The sequence below is a fragment of the Temnothorax longispinosus genome, chromosome 10 (assembly GCF_030848805.1).
Source record: "Temnothorax longispinosus isolate EJ_2023e chromosome 10, Tlon_JGU_v1, whole genome shotgun sequence".
In the NCBI taxonomy this organism is placed as follows: Eukaryota; Metazoa; Arthropoda; class Insecta; order Hymenoptera; family Formicidae; genus Temnothorax; species Temnothorax longispinosus.
The window spans coordinates 3,255,184-3,279,426 of NC_092367.1; the positions used below are offsets into that span (position 1 = coordinate 3,255,184).

The 24,243-nt window shown below is 34.2% G+C and overlaps 3 protein-coding genes across 10 annotated transcripts in view; 2 read left to right on the forward strand and 1 right to left on the reverse strand.

Annotated features, from left to right (window-relative positions):
* Positions 1–24,243, forward strand: part of LOC139820212 (glutamate receptor ionotropic, kainate 2) — a 407,847-nt gene that overhangs the window by 18,227 nt on the left and 365,377 nt on the right. The window lies entirely within an intron of this gene.
* LOC139821136 (uncharacterized) lies at positions 1,102–6,755 on the forward strand. Its single transcript, XM_071791935.1, is given in 10 exon segments — positions 1,102–1,233; positions 1,480–1,611; positions 1,697–1,767; positions 1,841–1,961; positions 2,189–2,356; positions 2,510–2,718; positions 2,888–3,053; positions 3,155–3,343; positions 3,345–3,868; positions 4,005–6,755. Coding segments are annotated over 10 exon segments (1,791 nt in total). The 5' UTR covers positions 1,102–1,113; the 3' UTR covers positions 4,096–6,755.
* Positions 8,156–24,243, reverse strand: part of LOC139820211 (glutamate receptor ionotropic, kainate 2) — a 154,137-nt gene continuing 138,049 nt past the window's right edge. The window contains exons 13-19 of one of the 5 annotated variants that reach the window (XM_071790334.1): positions 22,798–22,995; positions 21,978–22,203; positions 21,275–21,439; positions 17,066–17,166; positions 16,165–16,372; positions 13,374–13,671; positions 8,156–12,737 (exon numbers count right to left, since the gene is read on the reverse strand). In XM_071790334.1, coding sequence (XP_071646435.1) covers positions 12,731–12,737; positions 13,374–13,671; positions 16,165–16,372; positions 17,066–17,166; positions 21,275–21,439; positions 21,978–22,203; positions 22,798–22,995 — 1,203 coding nt within the window. In that variant the 3' untranslated portion in view covers positions 8,156–12,730. Of the gene's footprint in view, positions 12,738–13,373; positions 13,672–16,162; positions 16,373–17,065; positions 17,167–21,274; positions 21,440–21,977; positions 22,204–22,797; positions 22,996–24,243 lie in introns of those variants that run through there. The other 4 variants (XM_071790336.1, XM_071790335.1, XM_071790338.1 and 1 more) reach the window with 4 other exon arrangements.

Consider the following 24,243-nt stretch of genomic DNA (forward strand, 5'->3'; position numbering starts at 1 on the left):
TATAGAAAGAGAAATTAAACATTAAAATATAAATTAAATGAAAGTATAAATCACATATAATTTCTGAGATTTAATCAATAGGTACCAAAAGTAGATACTGACATTAAACTTAAAAAGAAAAGATATGAATTAAAAATTCTTTCTGCTGTTATGCTGTGTAAAAATTATTGCCACTTTTCTTATATTACGTATATAATAAGTGTAAAATTTTTGGAGGATTTCAAGCAACACGAACAAATTTATCGAATCTACTTGAATCGACTTTTCTTACGTCGCATATTGTAAACACAACTTCGGGCGAATAACTACTTTTTGGCGACGTAAGAAAATTCATGTAAATGTTGTCAAATTCGTTAATTAATGCCATTATACATAACATGAATCAAGGAAATTCTTCAGTTCAGTCGAGAAAGAGACTTTCAAAAAATGCCTTAATCTTGTCACACGACAGCAATTGCAAGTAGGTTATATTAGGATGTTATGATTGTAACGATGAAAAATATGCATTTTCTTAGTAATTATTCAACGTATTGCTTTTTGAGAAATAATAATTAAGAAATAATATCTCGCGCTCTAGATTAAAGACATTGCCTTCATCAACATGTATATCGGATACCTCAACGGGAGATCTGAAGACAGATCTATCGAAAGATAGCAAAATCATGCTTAGTTATGGCAAATCTTCAACTCGAGTTAATAAAACGGTAGCTGTGCGATATATACATATATTATGGATATAAGTTGTCAAATTATGTTGTGTCAAATTATATTAATTCATTCGGTTATTAGGTTTCCAATGCGAATCTTTCCGCGAGAAAATTGTGGAACAATGTATCCAAGATGACTAGAAATTCCGTTGCTGTAAATGATGTAATCGAAGAAGGTTTTGTATTTTACAATCTTTCTATTTTATAATAATACAAGACACATGGGTTGGAAAGAAGTTAATTACTATTTAAATTTAAATGCGTAACAGAATTTATTAGCGTTTTTAAAGAGAGTTTTACATTATAAGCATTGAGCACTTGTAATTCTTTTCACTTGTAATTTTATTTGGTGTTGTATATCCGCTATCGCGAAATGTATTGATTTTTAGAAAGTGAGCTTATTGGTATGTTGACGAAACAATTGCATCAAGCTGAGTCACAAATGCGAAAGATGCAATCCGTTTTGACGAAAGCTGAGGAAGGCTTGCGAACTAAAGATCAGGAAGTTGGACGCTTAAAGCGGAAGGTTCTCTGTACGCTTTATTTACAATAATCTAAGAATGTAGTATTATTTCATAATATTCATAGTCAGCTTAGTAGAGAGCTGGTCGTTTCGTATTTGTATTGTGTGTTTATTAAATTTAGTTATAAAATATCGAATTCATTTCTTTGCGTATTTTGTTCTTATATTTTTTCGTTATACTCTTATGAACTGTTTTTCGATACAATTTCTCTCCTTTTTTTCGGATGATATATCACGTTACTTTGGTAGATTAAAGAATGGGAAACTAAGTACAAGAGTCAGGAGTTGCTACGAAAGAAAGAGCAACGAAATCAAGCTAGTAATTCCGAATATTTCTATCAACGATGTCTAACGCTAGAACACAAGATCAGCGAGATGGAGGTTTAAATTTATGTTTTAAATATGTCCGTCCTGTATATTTAAAACATAATTAGTAATTAGCAATTGCGTCATTTTGATATTGCAGAAATTCTTAGCTGATTACGGGTTAATATGGGTGGGTGACCCCAAAAATACGACAAACGTAGATGGTAGCAAGTAATTAGAATAAACTATTTGCTATTGGCTAGAAGTAGAAGTAATCGATCTAACAATTATAATTCCATTGTAGTAATTATATCAACGCCTGCTATGAGCAGTTAGTTGCGAATATCGATCAGTTGAACCTAGCTGCGGGAAAGGGTGAAGTTCACATTCATCATAATGAGAAAGGAGGAGGAGCGACATTCAAAGTAATGCTCTAGTTTTGTATACGGCGTACTTCTATATTATTTAAATATTTACGAGATTTACGCTTACAAAATTACGCACGTGATACATATTTAATATATTTCGCAAATGTCAGAGAAGAATATTAATTTATTATTGATTAGTTAGAATTAATATGTTTATTAATAATTTAGTGATTACACTTACACATATTGTCAATCAGCATTTTCTTTATACATTTTAATTAAAGACTCCTCCCTGCATGACGTTGAAATTTTATAAAAACGGTATGTGCGTCAATGGAGAACCATTGCGATCTTACAATGATCCATCTGCAATTTCGTTTATCCGCGATATTCTGGATGGATATTTTCCATCTGAATTGCAACAAGAATATCCTGATGGAGTGCCCTTTATGGTAAATGTAGAATAGTGAAACAGAATTTTAGAAAATATACATACATATGAGATATATTTTTCGCGCTTTTTCCCTGGATTCTTTGATCAGTACGGGACTAATAAAATTTAGCCCGCATTTTCTTATAATTATAATTTGTACTTGCATTCGTAGATCGAAGATCGTAGAACAGAATTGCACGTAGATGATTCCGCTTGCTTTCCTGGCCAAGGATATCGGCTGGGAAAGCAAACTCCAGTAGATAACTTGTTATCGACAAATTTACGGAGATCAAATAACGTTTACCAAAGATCTACTCGTGCAATCCCTTCGGCAAAAGATAACACTTCCGAGAACATTCCGTTTTTATCACTTCCAGACCGGTAATATCACTACTTTTAAACAAATAAATATTCAAGTACCTGACTTTTCTATACCGCAATATACATCCTGAAATAAGCAAATTAAAAATAAGCAAATTTATCTTATAATTATAAAGAAATTATAAGCTGATTATTATTACGTATTGCTAAAAAATTTATAACGCATTTTTATACTCTCTATTAGTTTATTGGATCCCAAAATCTCGGAATCGCCTTCTGTCGATCTATTTTCCCTGAGATCGCAGATTTTAGCTTCACACAATAATATCTGCTCCAGTTCCCATCTTCAGTCACATATTAATGCCGAATTGGCACGAAGCAGTCGGCGAGAAAAAGTAAATCTTTAGTTATCTGCTAAAATGTCTGAATATGGAAATATTATAATATTTTGTATATTAATATTATATATATTATATATATTTCTGCCCCGAAAAAGAGAGAATTAGCCACAAAAAATATGGAGTATGATATGAGTGAGCAATCATCTAAATCAAGAGATACCTTGAGATCTGCAAGTAATAGTAGAACGAGACACCATAGCGTTTCTGATAGATCATCATCAAGGTTTTTTTCCATAAATAAAATAATCAACATTTATTTATGTACTCAAGTTAAATTTTCCTAGTAGGTCACAGATTGTTGAAAATCGCCTCCGATTACGTTCGAAATCCGCCAGTTCGTCGGGAGAGCGATTGGGTATCAGTCAATCAGTATTACGGTCTAAAACATTAAGCACAGCGGAAATAAATAATATCAATGAGCTTAAGATTACCAATCTCACCTCTGAATATTTCGCGATGAAACATCCTCGAGGTTCGAGATCGGCTACTTGTGCAAGAAAGAGTACGGTGAGAAACATATCAGTCAAGTTAACAGTCAGAAAACTGAATAGAAGATATGTAAAAGTCAGATATATTCAAAATTTTTATTTAAAAAATCAAATTTTACTATTTCAGCCTCCATTATTGCGCCAGGTTAATGAAGCTATTGGAAAATCGAATGAGCTTCGATTAAAAGTTAGATCGTTAACCGGTAGTACTATATATCTAGTGCATGTCTTGGCCGATGAATCAGTGGCAAAATTATACGAATTACTTGATAAAGCTATGCAAACATCTGGGCATAGAGGGTATAAAGTGGTGTTGAGCGGGTGAGGAAATATCTGACTGTTTAGCTTGATATTCTCAATTTATAAAAATTAATAATAATTACAAAAATAATTTGCAAAAGTTATTTAATCTTTTATCTTCCGTTTTCAAATTCACAATTGATATCGTTACTTAAAGGTATTCGCCGAAGAGATTGCTACGTGTAAATACATCGTTAAAAGAAAGCGGAATCAATAGAGATTGCGTTCTCCATCTTGTAAATGATTAAACTTATCAACTCGTAAAAGTAGATTTTGTATTTATACTATTGTGTAAAAGAGACAAATACGTAACGTACGTAACGTAATTTTCGTATGGAAACCATAAAAATATGTAATCTTTTATGTTTAAATTTACAAATAAAATAATCGTGTATAATTTATATTGCGTTCTTTCGAACTTTATTTCTAAACTAAATATTATATTTTGTCGAATTAATACGAATATATATGCATAGAAACAATAATGTACAGGAACATAATACAGAGGTAAATGCTGAACAGTAAAGGCTGCGTTTCGATATTCACTGCAAGTACTGAAGATCTATAGTTTACGTCACGTACACTATAGATTTTCAGTACTGGCAGTGAATATTGGAATGCAGTCTAGAAAGCAACGGATAAGTACAAATATAACTGTTATCAATAATAGCTGATTAGTTTGATGTTTATTTTTAAGTGTACTAGCTTAATGTAGATTTTGTTGATTAATAACTTCTAGTCTACTAATTATTTTAATAAGATAAATTGATAAATGATAGATAATATCTTCAAAAAATGTTGATAAATATCGGGCCATGAAATAGATTTTATCTTAGTATGGTACATATTTTGATACCAATGTTTTCCTGGTTGAATGAATTTGCATACCTATACAAAAGGTTGGGAGCAGAGAATAGTATCTTCATTGTAATTAACCCTAGGCCATTGCTCCGTGATTTAGGTTTGTAATTACAGAGTGGATTGATTTATGATTCTGTTACTAGTTATGTATCAGCACGTAAAGTTCTAATATGTAAAGATTAAAGTGCAATTAATATTACATTTTCTTAAATAAATCTCTCTCTTTTCTCATTACTAATGTTATTCAAAATTTTATCCTGTTACACTATTTTATAAATTATTGCCAAGTATGTCTTTACTGGTTTGATTAAATTAATTTTAAATTTAATGATTAAATATTTTATTATATTTATTAAATGTAAAATAAAAGTAAAATATTGTTTTAGAAATAATTTAGATGATTTTATAAACAGTATAATAATATGTGATTGCGATAACATTATTATTTATATGATTATGTTATTTTGAAATGTAAGAATTGAACATAAATGTAAACCTGTAGAAAGCAATATTTTATAGCTCCGGAAGCGTTTTCTTCTTATTTCGTTGCTTCTTCGCCAAATTAATAACGACCGCAAATTTAATAAAAAGTTATCAAAAATAATAAACGAAAACATAATATGTTTCTACCAAGGGTTTCTGTTAATACATAAAAAGAATCGTCTTGTTTTTACTATAATATTCATTACTAATATTTATTTACTAATATTCAGATTCATTACTATGTGCGCCCAGATTTACGCATATTGATAACATACATGTGATATGCAATTGATTAAGTAACATGATAGTATGCGTATGTTGCGTCAGGAAAATTATGGAATTTCCTATTATCATCAACGCAAACCACGTCGTGATAGCTCCGAGCTCTATCAATCAACGGGATAGGACTCGCGTAGATTTATCTATGGGCTTCCGCCGACGGATCTGTCAGCGGATGCTTTTCGATCAGATATCGTAGTGGGGCGGTTAATAAGAGGTCCTGTTTGTCAATCGATATCCAAACGGGATGACACTCCCCCGGGAAATTTCTGGCGTATTCCGCTCGTAAATTTCACGAGTACCAAGCGATCCGGATTGCACTTAGAAGCATAATTATTGAAAATAAAGAAACACAATGAACTTTATCGAGCGCCCGCATTATCGTAAAATGAAACTAATAGAGAAATCTTGTCTTTGTGTGTGTGTACAATCAATGGTAACACGCATGCATACAGTAATGAATATGCTTATATTTCGAAACACTTCTTTTAGCGGTAACAAGTAAAGTTATGTTATATGTGGGGCATTATTTTTTTAAGTAATCCATCCTAATTGCTAAAGTTTTTAAATTATGCTGAAATTTGCACAAATTGTAATATATCAAAACAAGTTGAACGCGGCGTAAATGATAAAAATCCAAGTTTCTGTAAGTAGACAATCCGTTGGACGTAATGGGTTAAAAAATTTGGACAATTATTTTAGTTTTAATAGGAATACAATTTTTGTGCAAATTTTAGCAACGGAAAACTTTGGAAGTATAATTAAATTATACGTGAGAAATAGTCTATAGCGCGGATAAGAAATTGTTAATATAATTCTTCGTAATATCTTAAGCCAGATGAACAGTGTTACTTTTATATTTCTATTTTGCTAATAATTTACCTTGTCTTGTCTCAGTTTGTTAAGTATTGCTAATGAATGGCCGACAATAAATCCTGTTTTGTCGCTTGTAACGTGCGATTTGTTAACGAACCGATTAAACGGCAAAAAGGGAAGTAATTGTGTCGAGACAAAGAAAAGCAAGGACGACATCTGCTTTAAAGCATTGAGGCATTAATGGATCTCTCCATTGGTTTTAGCGCCTCGAGAGATAAAAAAATAAAAAAGGCAAGAAAGAGAGAAAGACGACGAAGCAAAAGGATCGTTTGTTCCAGGGTCTCGTTAAACAATATTGAAAATTTTTCTCTCGTTTACGAATCTCGCTCGCGTCGCTCGATAAATTTATCTAACATTTTGCACGTAACTTCAATGGACATCGAAAATACATATAAAGATATAATTTAGACATCAGTCGAACATTATTGTTGTGTTACAGTAATAAAAATTTAAAGAAAATTAAATTACTAGGAAAATTAGGAAATGGATAAACACAATAAGAGTATTAATATACTGAATATTTTTAAAAAAATTTATTTTTGTTTGCTAGTTATGTCTCCATGGAGTACATTTGCCGTGAGAAATATTTCAAGAAGTCGATTATAAAATTCTTTGTTCGTGTTAATGGTTAGCTGCTCCTGAAAGCTATCAAAGCTTTGCCCTAGAGATGATTGTATTCCATGTATCATCCCCTCATTTTTCTTCTGGTCTCAAATGTCGGGGAATGACCTGGATTTTAACGTACTCCCTTTGAAGCGACACGGCTAAACGAATGTAATTTTCGATATGGCGTAGCTGCAATGTGCTCACTTCGATGATGATTTAGTCTATTTCCAACAATTTAATATGTACGTTGTTTTAATAGTACGAAATGAATGCGATATAGAGACGCAGAATTAAAGATACAAAATTTATCAGATTTGGTATTTATATAATAGTATTCTCTTCTCTCTGTGTTGCATTAACGATATCTGTTACTGCCTTTAAAAACAATTGCAAAGATAATAACAGATTAATGTGGTTTTATAAATTCTGAATAATTGCAACTATCGCAAGATATGTACAATTGATTATAATTAATTATAATTATAAATTAGCATTTTTAAATAACCAAAATATCCACTACAGTCATGCACTAACGATAGTAGTAAACGATGCATGGATGTTAATGATAATTACTAATTTTTTATTCAATAGATTCAGACAATTGAAATTAAAATCAGAAACCTTAGAAACATATAACTGTTTACGTATAAGCCTTTTTGAATTGAATACTAGAGCTTGTTCTGTTCGTTATTTCTACTCGAATTGCATTTTTCTGTTTGATAGACTGAATCTTTGACTCAATTAGAGAATCTGGGAGTTGCGCAGTTGTCCAGTCATGCATATTTCACCGATTGCTTTATCTGCTTTGTTCTACGGATATCGGATTATATACGATTATGGATTTGCGATGTAACAATTTCCTCGAAATCCGTTGAATATAGGCGCTTTCTCTACTGCGAATCGTTGAGAGCGCTTGGATGCGTTATCGCAATATCTTGCCAGCAGATTTGTCGAGAATTGCAAATGTACAATCTCTGATTAGCAAGTATTATAGCGATAGTTGTGAATAATCAATCAAAGGCATATTCTGAAATATTTTAGGCGTTATTTATGATTAACAAAATATTATATTGATTTATCGATATTGTAGGTACGAAATATTTTAGGTACTGATAGAATCATTTGAAGAAGAAATGCAACTGTAGAGTTATGTATATGCACTTGCCATAAATGTTTGGAATATTCTTCCGAGAGATTGATAGCTTTACCTGCCATTTATAAAAGAATTTTAGAGAGAATTGAAAAGAAGAGTAGAAGACAAAAACTGTAACATCGCGATAACGAAATAAATTGGACTGCGTAGATAAAAGAATTTGAGAAAGTGGATATAAACAATTAAAAAGAAATAAAATATAAACGATTGTGAAATACATTAAGAAAATGAGAAATAAAAAGTATAGAACATATATTGATTTCGTAATTTTTCAGTTTTTAATCTTGTAATTTTATCATAAAAAGATTTTTCGCTCAGAAATTATGCTTTCATAAAATAATATTAAAAATTACAAGATTTTATGTGTCGAAATTTATTTTTCTTTAGTAATGACGCTTTTAATTTTATATTTTTTAATGATTAATTTTGTAATAATAATTTTTTATTAAGAAAAGGGTTTGTCTCTTTAACGTTATATAACCAGGTGGAAATTTTACTTTATTATAATAATAGCGTTGAGGTAATAGAAACATGTTTTATATCCATAATTTTATATACAGACTGGAATTTTTACGAGCGTCGAGACAGTTTATTTCCTGTATTATTAAAAATTGTACAATCTTGTTCAAATCTTTTATTTCGATGTAGAGAAAGTATCCAGTTGCGTTCTCACTGTTGATAAACATTTTTAAACATCACTTTTATGATTAGATTTTGATTACTAACTCGTGGATAAATCATTGTCAGCTGTTTCTGGCTTGCTCATATATACGTTTCTTTTCGGTTTTACGCAACAAAAAAAAAGAAGCTTGATCGAAAGCTTTGGTTGAAAAAAGTTATAATCGTAAATATATTATAATAATATTCAACTGCTTTTAAATATTTCAGAAAATTTTCATGAAAGTGAGAGTATAGAAATATTTCTTATGCAAAAATGGAAATAGAGTATGTCGTGATCCTTGTTGCAATATACACTTATGATATAGATTTGCTCCACTGAAAATTTATACATTATTCGCACAAATATACATATAATAGAGCCGCCGCGCTCGCTAATAAATTCCGTGACGAATGTTATTAACGATCTGAGATCTCAATGATTCAGATAAATTTTATAACTTCCACTTTTTAACTGTATGCTACGTGTAACGCAGATACATATTGTGGCCGTACAAACGTGTTGAATGGAAAATGTGTATCGCAAATTGTTTGTTGTAAGTGGCAGTATAGATTGTTCACTTTTATTTTTATTTTTTTTATTTTCTTTGTAACGCAACGTTTATCGTTAAATATTCGCGTACACACACACTTGTAGAATCGCTCTCACTCTCTCTTTTTTAACGGCTAATAACGTATCAATAAATTCGCTGAACCACGTAATCTTTTCAACAAACAGTGATACACGCACGTAATAATGTTCACAATACGGAACGTCGTAATGTATAGCTAAAAATTGTTAAACAGTTAATCGAGTTACCTACTTTACTTTTTCTTCTCGTGAAAAACATTCGCTGTACACGCGTCAGTATGATAATAAACTATTCAATTGTGTCAAAATACGACTAGGTTTTTTGGCGCATTTGCACGCTTCATAGATTTTCTCGTTTAGCGCACGAGCGCGTAATATGTACGTATATATGTACACACGTCGACACATACATACATATACAGATTTATACATATACATTAAGTGTATTTATAAATTACACATACATTTATACAAAAAATTTATAAATCACTTCTCAACAATTAAGGTATTATTTTTATAATACAGTAGGGGAGGATTAGATGCCAGTGATCGTATTTTCTTACCTATCATTCGAAGTATCTTACGACTCCATTTCTGACTGATTCGTACAAATGCAAATGCAAATGCAAATTTTGTAGAACTGCCAATACTTCTCTTAAAAAAAGATTAATTTTACATTAACTTATTTATTTACTACTCTCAATGTAGTGAAACAAATTTTCTATAATATATACCAAACATATATAATGAGGTCTGTTTAAAAGATTCCGAACTTTATCTTTATAATTTTTTGGAGATTTACTTACAACTTATTCAGTCTTGTCTCCTTTGAAATATGTTCTTTCACGGTTGACACACCACTCCCAACGCCGCTTTAACTTCTGGAAGCAGTCCTGGTACGCGTTTTTCGGGATTGCACGTAAGTCCGTTTGCGAATTTTTCTTGATGTCTTCAATTGTGTCGAATCTTCAGTTTTGAAAAAAGAAAAAAGTTTGCGAGGGGAGATTGAGGAATCATCTTTGTTTTGATACAGAAGTGACGAATCAGCAGTAATGCGTGCGCGAGCACGCGTCGCGGTAAAGAAACCATGAATTGTCTTTCTACAGTTCAGGTCTTTTTCTGATATTTTCTGGACCTGGCTTTCGCGAACTTTTTTTTTTTTAAACGAAATCTACGTTAAAAGGATTCGACACTTGAAGACATCGAGGAAAATTCGCAGACGGACTTACAATGCGATCCCGAAAAACGCACACCAGGACTGCTTCCATGCAGCAATGGAAACGGTATTATATACGAGTGGTGTATATATTAACTGAGAAGGAATATATTTCAAAGAAGACAAGATTGAACAAGTTGTTAGTGGCCAAACCCTCAAAAATTAAAAAGACAAAATTATAAAGTTTGAAATCTTTTTGAGAGACCTGACCTCATATATTATTATTTATTATTAAAAATTTATATATATTTATTGTGATTTTGTTATATGTAACTCGAACACTTTAAAGTTTCTTATTCTTCTAATTAAATGATTGAAACAAATTCTTGACATAAGCAACAATACATACATTTTTTTATTAATTTTAAATTTTATATTTCTCACTAATTATATTTCATGATAGGTTTAAAAATAACATTTTAATTATTGATGCTGTAAATTTGTCGTAACAATAAGTAGTACTTGCATTTACTTTCTGTAATTTAAGTTTTGTACCTGCACATTTTTTTGCTCAAAATTATTGGACGCATGACATTTGTTTAGGCTAAATCTGGCAGTGGTTATTAATTTGAATTTGGTCCGAGTCATACGATACAACCGTCCATGTTTTATTGCCCTGGGTTTATCGTGCTGTCGCGAGTTACATAAGCATGCGAGTTTTATTTGACCATTCGTAGCCTACGATCATTTACTTGTCTATTGGTTCTGTCTGGTTTGCATTTTTGATCGAGATTACGAAAGGTGAAATATTTGTCTCGTGAAATGTTATGGTTGCAGCAAAATTGCGGTCCGAAATTATTGTCACTGGAAATTGCATTCCAATAGACATTGGCATTGCATTAACGTGCGACTATATCGACGATCTTGCGATTGACGCACGCATTTACACATACGTAGAATTGCGCAAAATCACAATTATGATCGTATTTTGATCTTCGTTATTAAATATATGTTACTGCCAATAGGTTAAGAGATAATCGTTAATATTTATTTAGATATTTTGCAATGGATAATCTGATGTTTCATGATTTATTATTGGTTCCCGCGAATAGTTTTTAGCCTACGAATCGCGGTACGGGTGGGATATAATTCTAAATGTGAAAACCAGTCGATTTAAACAAGCTTCATCGATTTTATAAATCCGCTTCGATATGTTTTACTTGAAATTTATCTATAATATCGGCTTGCATTCCGTTGTGGTGTCGCGGACGGTTTCTGGTCCGGTTGGATACTTCGAACAAATGTTTTGCTTTCCACTCGATTTTACCGTTGCTCCGGGGAGTTCGAAACACCAGCAATTCCTGGTCAACAATGTATTGCGCATGGCATTTCATTTTCCATACGATTTCCATGCATTATTCCGATTGATCCGTGATATTCACGCACTGGCACTTTTTAATTTGATACCGATCCGGCCTTGATTCGTTGCTCAGACAGAGAGATACGCGTTGTTTACGAGTAGCATTCCGTTGTCTTCATAGACCGGCAAACCTGGTAATTCCCGCGATTCACTCGTTCGTTGATGCTGCCTGGTGCAAACAGTTGCACGTGAGCAACTACATAGTTTCCATCCATTATCGCGATTAGAACACACATCCTTGCATCAACGTCAATTCCATCGATATCTTCACGGATACACGCGGCATCATACGTGCCAGAGTGTAATCTCGATTTCGCTTAATCTTCGAGTATCGAGCCAGTTATATCACACGTCCATTTACCACAGTCTCGTTGAAACAATACGAGCATACGTCATCTTAGAAAATGTATCTCGCGAAAAAAAAAAAACACTAATTCCGGTCACGGCATTCCAATTGATCTCAGTCTCAGATTCTCGTTTGCACGCTTTCGATCGATGATTTGACATCGTCGTCGGCGCGGGATGGCCCTCGTTGCGGTTTACCAACCCGCTCCGGCGACTATATGTGCTATAAGCACGTCTCTTTCTGATCTATCACGTTGATGACCACCGAGGCCTGCGTGGGCAGTTCCTTTTGGACAGGTACACCTGTCGGCACTTCTTCGAGTATTGGTCAAAGGGTCGTGGTCCTCGAGACCGTTGCCGAAGGTGGCGGTGGCGGCGGGGGCGGCGGGGAAATTACTACATCCGGTTCACCCGCCAGGTCGCAGTCGAATCTCCAGAGAATATTCTCAGGGTGGTCACCTCCTAATTTAGTACAATAGTTAATAATTTAGTGGCATGAGGCATGATATTAAATATAAAAAGCATAAATATCTTTGATTTTATATCAATACCTTTTACACACACAATTAATTCTATAGTTCTTTATATAATTTATTTTAATACATATAGATAATTATTAAATTATAGCTTGGATTTATAGAAATACTTTCTCGCTTGTTTAATTAAATCATAAGCATCAAAGATTCTTAAAGTATATCTTGGATTTAATATATGCTATATACGTAGTATATATGCTATATAGGTAGTTACTATACATATGTCTTTTAGAGAGCACATTTATAATTAATATCTATTAATTATTATTGAAGGAATAAAGAGAGTAGCAAAAATAAGGGAAGATGTTTAGAACATAACACGAAAAATGACGGAAATTGTAACAATAATTTGATATTTTAAAATAAAGTGACATTTTTCTTTCCATATTTTATATTTTTGGACAAATAAAATCTGTTAACATTCTTTTAATTTTGCTGTAAAACGATGCAACGATTGCAAACTAATTTATCCGAACTTAACCATAACGATCAACGTGTCACTTGACTTAGCGAATATAATAGAATGGGACAATCGATATTTGTAGCCAATAGATAGTCGTACCTTGACCCAAGATGATGCCCGAAGAGCCCCGTCTCTGCCTCGTTGGAGGTGCCTGGTGTTTGTGCGAATGGTGGCTGTGAAGGTGTGAATGTGAGTGGCAGTGCGTGTGATGCGTGTGCGTGGGGGTGACTTTGCACGGTGGCAGTTGCTGTTGTTGCGATTGTTGCTGTTGCTGCTGCTGCTGCTGTTGAGGACGAAGATGAGGACGAGGCCTGTGCTAGGTGTTCCCGCCATGGGACACCTGATCGAAGCTCAATGATTTCTTCATCTCCGTCATCGACAACGCACCACCCTCCTGCTGAGAGATAAGTAAACGCGAGTGTTAGCTATATCGGGCCGACTAGCGGAGAACTGAGTTCTGCGATGACACGAGTGTACAGACGAGTTATTAAAAGTTGTACGAAGTTGTTAAAAGTTTTTAAAGGTAGGCAGGAAGATCGTCATTCGGCTTCCGCCAGCGTTGATAACTATGTCTTTAGAGTTGTCTGTTTGAAACGACCGACACGTGCTTCGCGAAACGATCTTTTTTACGGGAATTCCGGGATGTATAGTAATACACCGATATGGCTTTCGGATCACGTTTTTAGAATAAAAGGAGACGTGCGAAGTACGCGTAGATATATCGCTGGTTAAAAGACTGCTATGAAGGCGAAGCTTGCGGTTAATAAAACGAATTTCTTTGCGAATAATCTGGTGGTCTAGACACAGATCGATCTTATATAAATAATTAAAAAGGGTACGAAAGATAATTACTTACTAATATGCACTAATACAATTTAACATTGAATACCTCTAATAATACGATTAAAATGAATACATCAAATGCGTGTACATTTTAGTGTTATTTGTCATTATTTGATATTTTATTCGATATCAATTTGTTATCATCTTTGTCATCGCATTTATGTGCGGGATATTATACAATATGTAAAATATTAGGTACGTTTGATGTTGTCTGAATAAACCACTATCTAACGCTGCACTTATGAATCAGCGCGAAAATCATGATTTGATAACGTGACAGATAATGAACAGAGAGCACTCGAGTCTGATGGAGACAGAATAATGCGGTCGCACACACAGTGCGGTTTATTGGAACTCAGAATACGCGATGTGTTCGACTGAAATACAATTGCATTTTCTCAATAATATGGATGTCATTATTTACAGCGTGTATCATCGACAAATGGTACATTAACATGAAGTAATTGCTGACAGATAGTCGAACCACATTACGATACAATACATTTGAATTCTCGAACACCACAGATTATCGTTTGTGTTTGTGAAATTGTGCACCGCGTGCCAAATAACTTTTTAAAGTAATCATTTCCTTTATCTCGAGAAGAATGAGTGCTGACAATGATTGAAGAGTTTGAATGGTTTTGGGGTCGATTCTGCAGTCTATCACTTTATATTATCGTAGCAGTATTTGGCAGGTGGCATTTTGTAAGATATATCACATATTTTTAAGAGGACGTGGCTAGAATTAGAGGTAATAGTTATTATATATTCAATTTTGAACGGATTGGTTAATGAAATTTAATTGAGTCTTTAATTCTATGACGGTACGATTGTAATTAATCGTAAAGTGAATGAGGTATTCTGCGTGAAAACGAATCTAACATTTAGAGTATATTCTTGTTTGATATGAAATATTCCTGATAGATTTAGGTATACATCAAAAGATCATTTTCTATAAAAATGTAAGATATATGCGTTCCTCTCAAGTTTTTAAAATACGACTGCCTTTTAACAAAAAGATAAATATGTTAGATCAGTTAGATATTTAGATTTTACTTATCGCGTAATATTTGCATCATGAAACTAAACCATTTAGAAATTTCACTAAATTGCGCTCGAAGGTATAATGCGCAATAAAGCGCACACTGTTGTTGTTACAAGTTTGTGCATGCAATTATGTCTAACATACAATACTGGCAATTGTAAGCGTGTATGACATCATCCTGCATTGCAGGCAGTTTGTTAACTGCGAAACATAAATCGTGCGAAAACGGAAAATATCTTATAACGTGTAGTAGAATACACGTTTTATAATGTGCACTCGCGTCGTAAAGGAGCCTCGCAATCTAAAATCAATACAACGGCTATCCAAAAACGTACACATCGTACAACACTTTATATACAGATAGACGTAGGTGTATACAATAAATCCGTGCGAAATCCGCGTGGGAGACAACTTGGCGTTCATAATACTCCCTTGTTAAATGATGTGCGGAATCTTTCTCGAATACCCATTATATCCCTGATTTTGCGTTTCTATAATATAGAAATTATTTAGAGGCTTCTTGGAAGCGGTACTCTCAGCATGGTAATATCAATCGCGGATCTTTGACTGATAGTGCATATTGGCTTTCAAGAATACTTTCTCGCTAACGCAAAGACGAGAATAATCCAGGATTCGCGTAATTGGCTCTGTTCGGTGAAATTGAATTACCGTGGCATGAGTACTGCTCCGCGCGACCAACAATCGGCTCTCCTCGGAAAACTCCCGTAAATCTGTTGCCGCGTTTCTATCTCTCCTGATTGTTTCGCCACTTTTTTCCCGCGAATATGTACGCCAATGACAATTTGTTCAAGTCCGTTGCAAGTGTTTGAGCAGAATTCGTAATTTGCGTCGCGCGCAGTACGAGTTGTTTAAGTCGTCGTTACTATCTTGAAATTGAATTGAAGATAGGGAAATACCGCAGCTTGCAATAAGACTAGTATCCTCGAAGACGCCGATTGCGAAACTTGGTCGCGTGCCCGTCATGTGGGACAAGACTTACACCATTTAATCGCGGGATCTCGATGCTCGGTATGTAGGTCGTCTCCTCGTGTTCGGAGGAGTAGAGGCGCGTTCTTCTCCTGGAGGAGCGCGGACTGCAACGGCCACACAGCCCGGCGGCCGCGGAATTGCGCGATTTCGCAGCGGGCCTCTGCCGGGAACCGCAACGGACGGCGAATCGCAATTCCGAGGCCATCTCGGCGCAGAGAGACTGTCGAGCGGTTAAATGATGGTCGATGCGCAGGAGGTGCACGTGCGTGTTCACCATCGAAGAAGTAATCGTCGACGATGCAGTGGACGCCGATACGACAGGTACAACATACACCAAGAGATAATACACAAAACGATCATACGAGACCCGAACTCATGCAAGGCTGATTTCTCCGTCACATGAGGCCGTTTGCTCATCAAGACATTCGTTCTTTCGAACAAACATGGGTTGCCGCGAATATGTCTTATCACATTAACATCCAGTCTATATGCATTTACATAAATCAAATACACGTTAAGGTCAAACATCGCCGAAAATGAGAAGGCAGATACTTGATTGAATACGCGAGAGGATAGGGAGATTCGAAATTAATTTTGCAGCCATGACACAGATTCTTTGTACTTCATTATATTATTGTGCTTTTTTGATTCCACGAAATAGAATTGAATTTTATTCATTAATTTGATATGCATTCTGATGCCTATTATCGCTCAATGCAGTATGAGTAATATCAATAAATGCGTCAAGGATATAGGAAATCATAACATGGAAATAGTCATATGAGTGGAAATATAAATGACAGAATTTTGAACCAAGATTCAAACGACCTCGCCTATCCAAGAGAAAGTACAACTCATGCAGCACGTTCACATAAAATCCTATACCGTTCTGTCGGCGTCTCGTTTAGCTTACCCTGTCCGATTGAGTGTTCTTCTTGGAGTTCCAGCAAAACTCGAGGATCGCTACCAGAATCGCTAGTGCCAAGCCGCAGAGCAGTACGACGAAGACACCGCCTGAAATGACAAAACCAAAAGCGCATTATTTTAATGTTGGCGGAATCGCTCGTTCTTCTCTAATTTCACTGCGAGGGAGACGTCGTTGACAGCCACGAAGTACGACGGGGCGTGTTTGTACCCCATCTCGAACTCTCTTCGTGATTCCTCCACTCTCTCCCTCCCCCTCTGCCCACCCTTTGTGGCGCTAGTTTGTTGAGGAGCAAAAAGAAGTAGAAAAGAAGTACGGCAAAAGAAAAAAGGCTCGCAGCGGCGGCCGCGGAAAATCGTGCGCGCAATATCTAAGCGAAGCGTGCACTCTCAGATCGATCGCGTTATACTTTTTGGTCTGTTTCATGGGAAAACTTCGCGATGGAGTATTCGTGGGTAACGATCGTGAGTAGGGCGTGCGTGGAAACGTATATACTGATAAATGGCGAGGTGCTTGTATTTATTGCGATGCGAGAGTCGTGCGAAAACAGTGAACTCGGGAGGGATATTTACGTTCAATACGAAGTTTACCTTACCCCCGATAGAAGCGAAAGGATGGGAAGTATGCGGAAGTTCAAGAGAGCGTTGCATTCGAAATTAACGGCTGTTTCCACAAAGATTCGCAAGATTATTTGTAAAACCGGAACTTTCTGACACGAGTCATGAATTGATATATGCTAGTTGCTTATAAGTTGCTACGCGCCTTACACTTTCCTTACTTCTTCAAGTGTGGAATACATTTTATATTTTGTGTAATCATTAGTTAGAATAATAATTGAGATAAAATTTATGAAGGGTTAAAAAAATGTTCAATATTTATGCTGTATTTTATTTCGGAGCTAATAAATTTAATGATTATAGCGAGATATAGAATGTTGGGTTAGCTATATAAAATTTGGGCAAACACTTTGGTAAACACTTCAACTTCTTCGCCAATATTTCTCTGTACGTGAGATGAGTTTCCACTTTATTGGTCGAAAATACGGTGCAAAGTCCGTTTCTATGCAGTCAGCGAATTCGCCTTTCGCGAACTTCTCAATTTTTCTCGTATAAATTGATGAGAAGCTAAGCCATTAAAAGTTAATCACTTTCCGCAGCTATTGTCCAAATTTTCACTAACTCATTCTTTTATATATTTAAATGTATTAGATATATTATTTTTAAACAATTATATTTAGATTATTTTCAATTAATTATACGCAAGTAAGATCCAATTATAGTAATTTATATGAAATAAAAATTAAACGTAGTAATGAAAGGCAGAGAGAACTTTATAAAATACATTCACTTAAGCTGGCAAACATTTTTTATTCGTGAAACTTTTAGCTATATATTTCAAGACGAGAGAAAGAATGGGGAACAAAGTATGTAGGATGGAGACGCTTTTGAACAGGCTAAAAAGTGTCCACTTATCGTTGACGGGAAGACAACTGAACTGGGATCTCGAGGATGCAAAGTAGATTTGCATAACTACACCGCCGTGATTTATGATGACAGTCCGGATGTCTCACCGGAAGGACGAAAGTTTCTCGCACGGGCGTCTAGATATCACTGGGACTTCGCGCCTATTTCGCGAAACGATATCAAAAGCCGGGTCCGGAGAGAGGTCGTGCGACATTGTATGCCTACAGGCCGATCCAAGTTTCGCGGTGAGAAGTTCTGTTCACCGAGTTACAGCAGGATATATGCTCAAGTTTTCCGTAAGACGTACTCTCGCCAAAACACTTGGGCACGAACCGGGAATTATCCGGAGCTCATCGTTCTCGAAGAGATTCCCTCGCTAATTCGGAAACTCGCGGAGTTAGCGATGTTCCAAGACAAATGAGCGAAGAGAATGCAAAGTCGCGCTAAGTGGATTCGAGTAAATTTCTGACATTATTATCTTAACACAAGTAGGATACGTTTATCAATTCTGCTTTGATCAATGAATACAATGTACAAGATATAATGTAGTGTTAGATATATCAAGATTATTATGTTATTAAATATCGCACAATTTTCTTTATATAGTTTAAAATCGACTAATTTTGATTGTATTTTACTTGATCTTTTGTTTATTTTCATCATGCTTTAAAGCCATCACAAAGAATCTGTAGTTTTAACTTGTTTTTTTTTGCTTCTCTTTTGTTATTTTTTTTAATTTTAGTTCAAGAAAGGAAAAATATAAATTGAAGTTGAAGCAACTAACGTTAATTAAACTTAGTGGTAGTTCTATTTATCTAATATATCAAAGATTGTGTAATTATCAATAAATATTATTGTTTACTTTTAATTATATTTAATTATTAATTTTTATTAAAAAAGATATTAAACATTTATTATAATTAAATTTAATATTAATGTAAAATAATCGTAAGGCTACTCAAACAAGCTATGAAAATATTTCTTTTACGACATTTTTAAAGCTTCCAACAAAATGAAAAAGCCAATCTCATATTTCACATTTCTGTCTCAATTACTTTAACACTGCTGAAAGAGCTTTCTTTTCTCGAAGATGGTGGTCTGCTTATTCTTATAAAATAGCACGATAAAGGTCAGTCTTCAACGATCACTTTTTTTTCATGGCAAATAATCAAGAGACATTGGAATGAATGGAAATTAGCAATTCAACTGTAATTTTGCGAGATTTTTTGCGTCTCGCCGTTAAGACAATTCATTCTTCTTTCTATCTTGTCGAGTACATTTACACCGTCGGCAAAATGGGTACTTATCCAAGTTACAAGGCGGCGGAGAAACGGCGACGAGGAAAGGGAGGCAAAGTAGGTAGATAGCCCGAGAGTTTTCGCGAGTGAAGGGAAAAAAAGGAAAAGCTGAATCAAAGCGGGGAGAGAAAGAAGGAACTTGTTGTGACTTCCATAAAAATCCGGAAGCGGTTTCCGAAGGATCCTAAGAAAAATTCGTTCGCGAACTTTACGCGAGATTCCGTCACGCTTGAAAACCTTCTCCTCTTTCTTCGATTCAGACTTTGTCCACTTCGACCAAATCTAGCTGTCCTTTCGTACAGTAACAAATTAACTTTCCTGGCGCTGATTAAGACGACTGTAATATTTGTGCGCGATCTTTCCACACAGAGATATTATCGATATTTATTTACTTTGACATCTGATAAATTTAGCTTTAAAGATTTCATATGCGCGTACAAGAAGAAATATTAAATCTGCAAATGTTGTTCAAAGATGATTAGATAAATAATTGTTTTTTTCCGATATTTTACGTGAAAATTTTTAATGCAAAATGTAACTTATGTAATTTATTAATTACGATAATTTATTTCTCTTCAGCTTGTCTGTAAAATACTTTATTTTTCATCACCTTTTCTGCAAAATAACTTAGTTTTCATATCTTTGCATTTAATTTTTTTCTTTTGCATACTGATTTATGCTGCTATATAACTGGATGTTTCTCTATGCCTTTTTTTAGCTATGCTGCATGTGAGATTCGTAAAGAGAACAGAATACTTTATAGTTGAAATGACTGAAACTTAAAACAGGCACGCGGAACACGCAGAAGTTTTGACTATTAAACATATCCCTTTGGTTGCGTACATATGTCGCCAATGAGATATCCGCAACTGTGCCATGCATTTATAGTATGCAAATACAACTTATAGGCTGCATTACTATCCAGATTTGTTGTGCTATGATTGAAATATATATAGCTTCACAAACTCGTTTTGCTAATATGCTATTGAATGTACTCATGGACGCGTATCGGTAACCTGGATAAACTTGATAACTTAATAAATTAAGCAGTTATTCAAACATCGTGAAAGGGCCATTCAAAGCAATCACTTCGGTATTCAATTTAATGAAAATTAATCAGTCCGAAATCCTTTGATATATTGTGTTACGCTATCCATTAATGAAAATATAAGTAAACCTTAATATGTATATATAATTTACATATTTAATTTGTATTAAGCAGTTATTTGAACATCGTGAAAGTTGAATGCAATTATTTTCGGTATTCAATTTAAGAAAAATTAATTAGTCTGAAATCTTTTGATACATTAATATATATAATACGATACAAACATTTTTATGTATGATTTAAGAAATGGAAAAATTTTCTTATTCTTTCTTTTATTGTTTTTGTCTCTAATTTCTATTGTTAAAAAAATATGAATGGATAAACATACCAATATTTTCAACTCCAAGGGCGTTAGCTTTGCTCTCCTTATTCTTGTCGTCTCTGTTGCATACATCGCCCATGTTCTTCCACCATTTATCATAGAGGATCTGTATTACACCTTTTTCCTGCAGCTCCAGAATAACTAGAGATATTTTATCCCTCCAGGGCGAACCTGCATATAAAAAGCCTTCGTTAGGCTGGCCAAGGGTTTCGCAATTTCTGCCTCTGCAGCATAATCTCGGGCATAACCTTGCATTTTACGTCGAATATGTTCAATATATTATTAAATAATATACGTATTTTAAATACGTGGCTTAATTTTGTAAAATTATTCAAGTTTTTTTTTTTTTTTGAGACTGAAATAGATTGTAATCTTTTTGATACAATTATTTAACTGTACAAACTACTTTATGAACAAAGACAGCGCGCTTTAAGTGATTATTTGGCCAGTGATTAATTACTTATTTTGAGTATTAAAAGATCTGTTTTTAATGCTTTTAATACTCACAATAAGTAATTAATCACTAGCCAAATAATCACTTACAGTATTTTTCTGTAAGGGTGTGCGTCGGCTAATAAAGCCGATTTCTCTTTAGAAATTTAATTGGACACCACCTGTTTCAGAAACTTCTTAGCTCTTAATATTAAATACGTTGGTAATTACTTTTTAAGTCGAACTTCTATTCATTGCTATTTTTATTCTTATTTACCTTTCGGAGTAGCAATTCCATATCCTTTGCTGTCTAACAAGCCCCCTATTTGTGTTAGATTGCAATCTCGTTGAACTGCGTAATCGAGCATGGTCGACTCCATTAAAAATGCATAGTCGCCTTCCAAAACTCTTTTCACTCCTTCTTCATAGGATTGAACAAACACAGATGGACTCTTCGATTCCATAAATCTCCACATTTTCTGATAGATCCCAATTTTTGAGTCCTGATTAAATTATTTAGTGTAAATTATATAATTCTGTAACAGCTTGTATTTAATTTTGTCTTTTACATGCCACGGTTTATGATTAAAAAAGTTTTAAATAAAAATTAATTTTGAAAATGTATTGAACAGTGAAAAAGTTAATATTGTACTGAAAGAGTCAATCTTCTTACTCGCGAATCAGATATTTTTATTGTGAAAATGGTCGAGTTTTGACATTGTTAGTATTAAATTTAGAAACTTTTTGCTTATTATTTTGTTAATTCGTTCATTTTCCTGAAGGAAAAATGGCACAGATGGAATAAAATTTACAAAAGCAGTATTTTCGTTTAATTATAATATAATCATTTTAAGAAACATTATAAAACACAATCCAAAAATATATCAAATTTATTATTAGTATATATTACGTCAGCAGATTTACTAGATATATACACATTTTTTAATTTCAGCGTGAATATAATATGATAATTTGCGTTTTAAAATGTTATTAAATTTTTGCTAATTTAAAAAGTCAGTGTCATATCGTCCATTATGAGATTTATCATTATTCTAACAACAAAAACAATTCATTCTTTATGATTTTTTTGCACTCACTCTGAAGAACGTCTTCGTACTTCCTCCCTCCAAAGTGCCGTAAGATATCTCGGTTTGTTCCGCGAGATCAGCGACATTCTCGATCGGCGTTATCATTCTCTCCACCGTTAGGAAAGCGGCCAGATTTGCAGTATAAGAGGAGATGATGATTAGCGTGAAGAACCACCAAATGCCGCCTACTATTCTCGTACTAGTTGCCTGATAACGAGGATTTAATCCGTATTCATTTCGAATAATCTTAATAAATTTCTATTTAACAACTCCATGGGTATTCTAATTCGACGATATTGAATTATCTGGAAATCAATTAACAACAAATTAAATTCCGCTTTGCAAATGTTATTAATTTAGCCCATATTTATTATTCCTTTCTACATTAAAACGTTAATTCGTTATTCGCGATTGAGAAGTTTAGAGATATAATCATAAATTCTCACGAATATATATGCGTGTGTGAATTTATTTCCAAATTAAAGTATTGATTAATTTTAATAGTCTCTTTAACTTTCTGTAAGGACGTGGGAAATAAATTTTCTGTAATATAGTATTAATATACAATTTCATGCGTTTTCGAACTGTTTTTTTGTGCTCTCCAGGCAACGGAGATTGTTTAGCTCAAGTCTCAATCAAGTATCAATAGTACCGAAATCAAATTGTTGTAGATGCATGAAAGAAATATCCGTTTAAAATTTCAGTAGGCTCTCTCAAATGTATAAAATGTATAAATCACTCGATATATTTGCACTACGGGGCAGATACTTTTCGTCTCTGTTACAAAGGACCGTAAGGAGAATCGAAGATCGATCGAAAACGCATCAGAACATATCGGGGTGACAAGGTCGATTTAAAATGCAATTCCGACGAAAAATTCCTCACAGCAGTCGAAGAATGCAATACGAGGTCTCATTTAGAATTCGCTGCTGGGATATTTCGATCCATTAATGGCGAGGCCGACGATCACGGAAACGATCGTCGAATGTAGAACACCCATGAATGATTCTCTCATTCTCGTATTACGCGGCGCCTGCCGCTCGGAAATTGAGAGAACGGTTTTAATTCTACCGCGCGGTAATATTCTGCGAAAAAGTTTGCACGGTATAACCCGCGTATTCGGGATGTGTTTAAATTATACGTTGAATATAATGTCTGTTTTTTTGCAAGTGTTTGTGTGGAATAGCTCTTTTAGGAACGATGTATTCGAGCGAGTCGCTTATTTATCTATATCAATGGGAGAAATTTTCTCGTGCGCGCATATAATTACGCGCACATGTCTACGCGCATATATCTATGCCCATACGCGAAGACATTTAAAGCGTAAAACATATTATTATTTGCAATATTACATTCTCTCTCGCTCTGAATGCTCAACCGCGATTCTCCGGTATCCCGCGCATCTGGCTGATATGAAGCATAATTTGCCGACACTCGAGACAGTCGCAACGACAA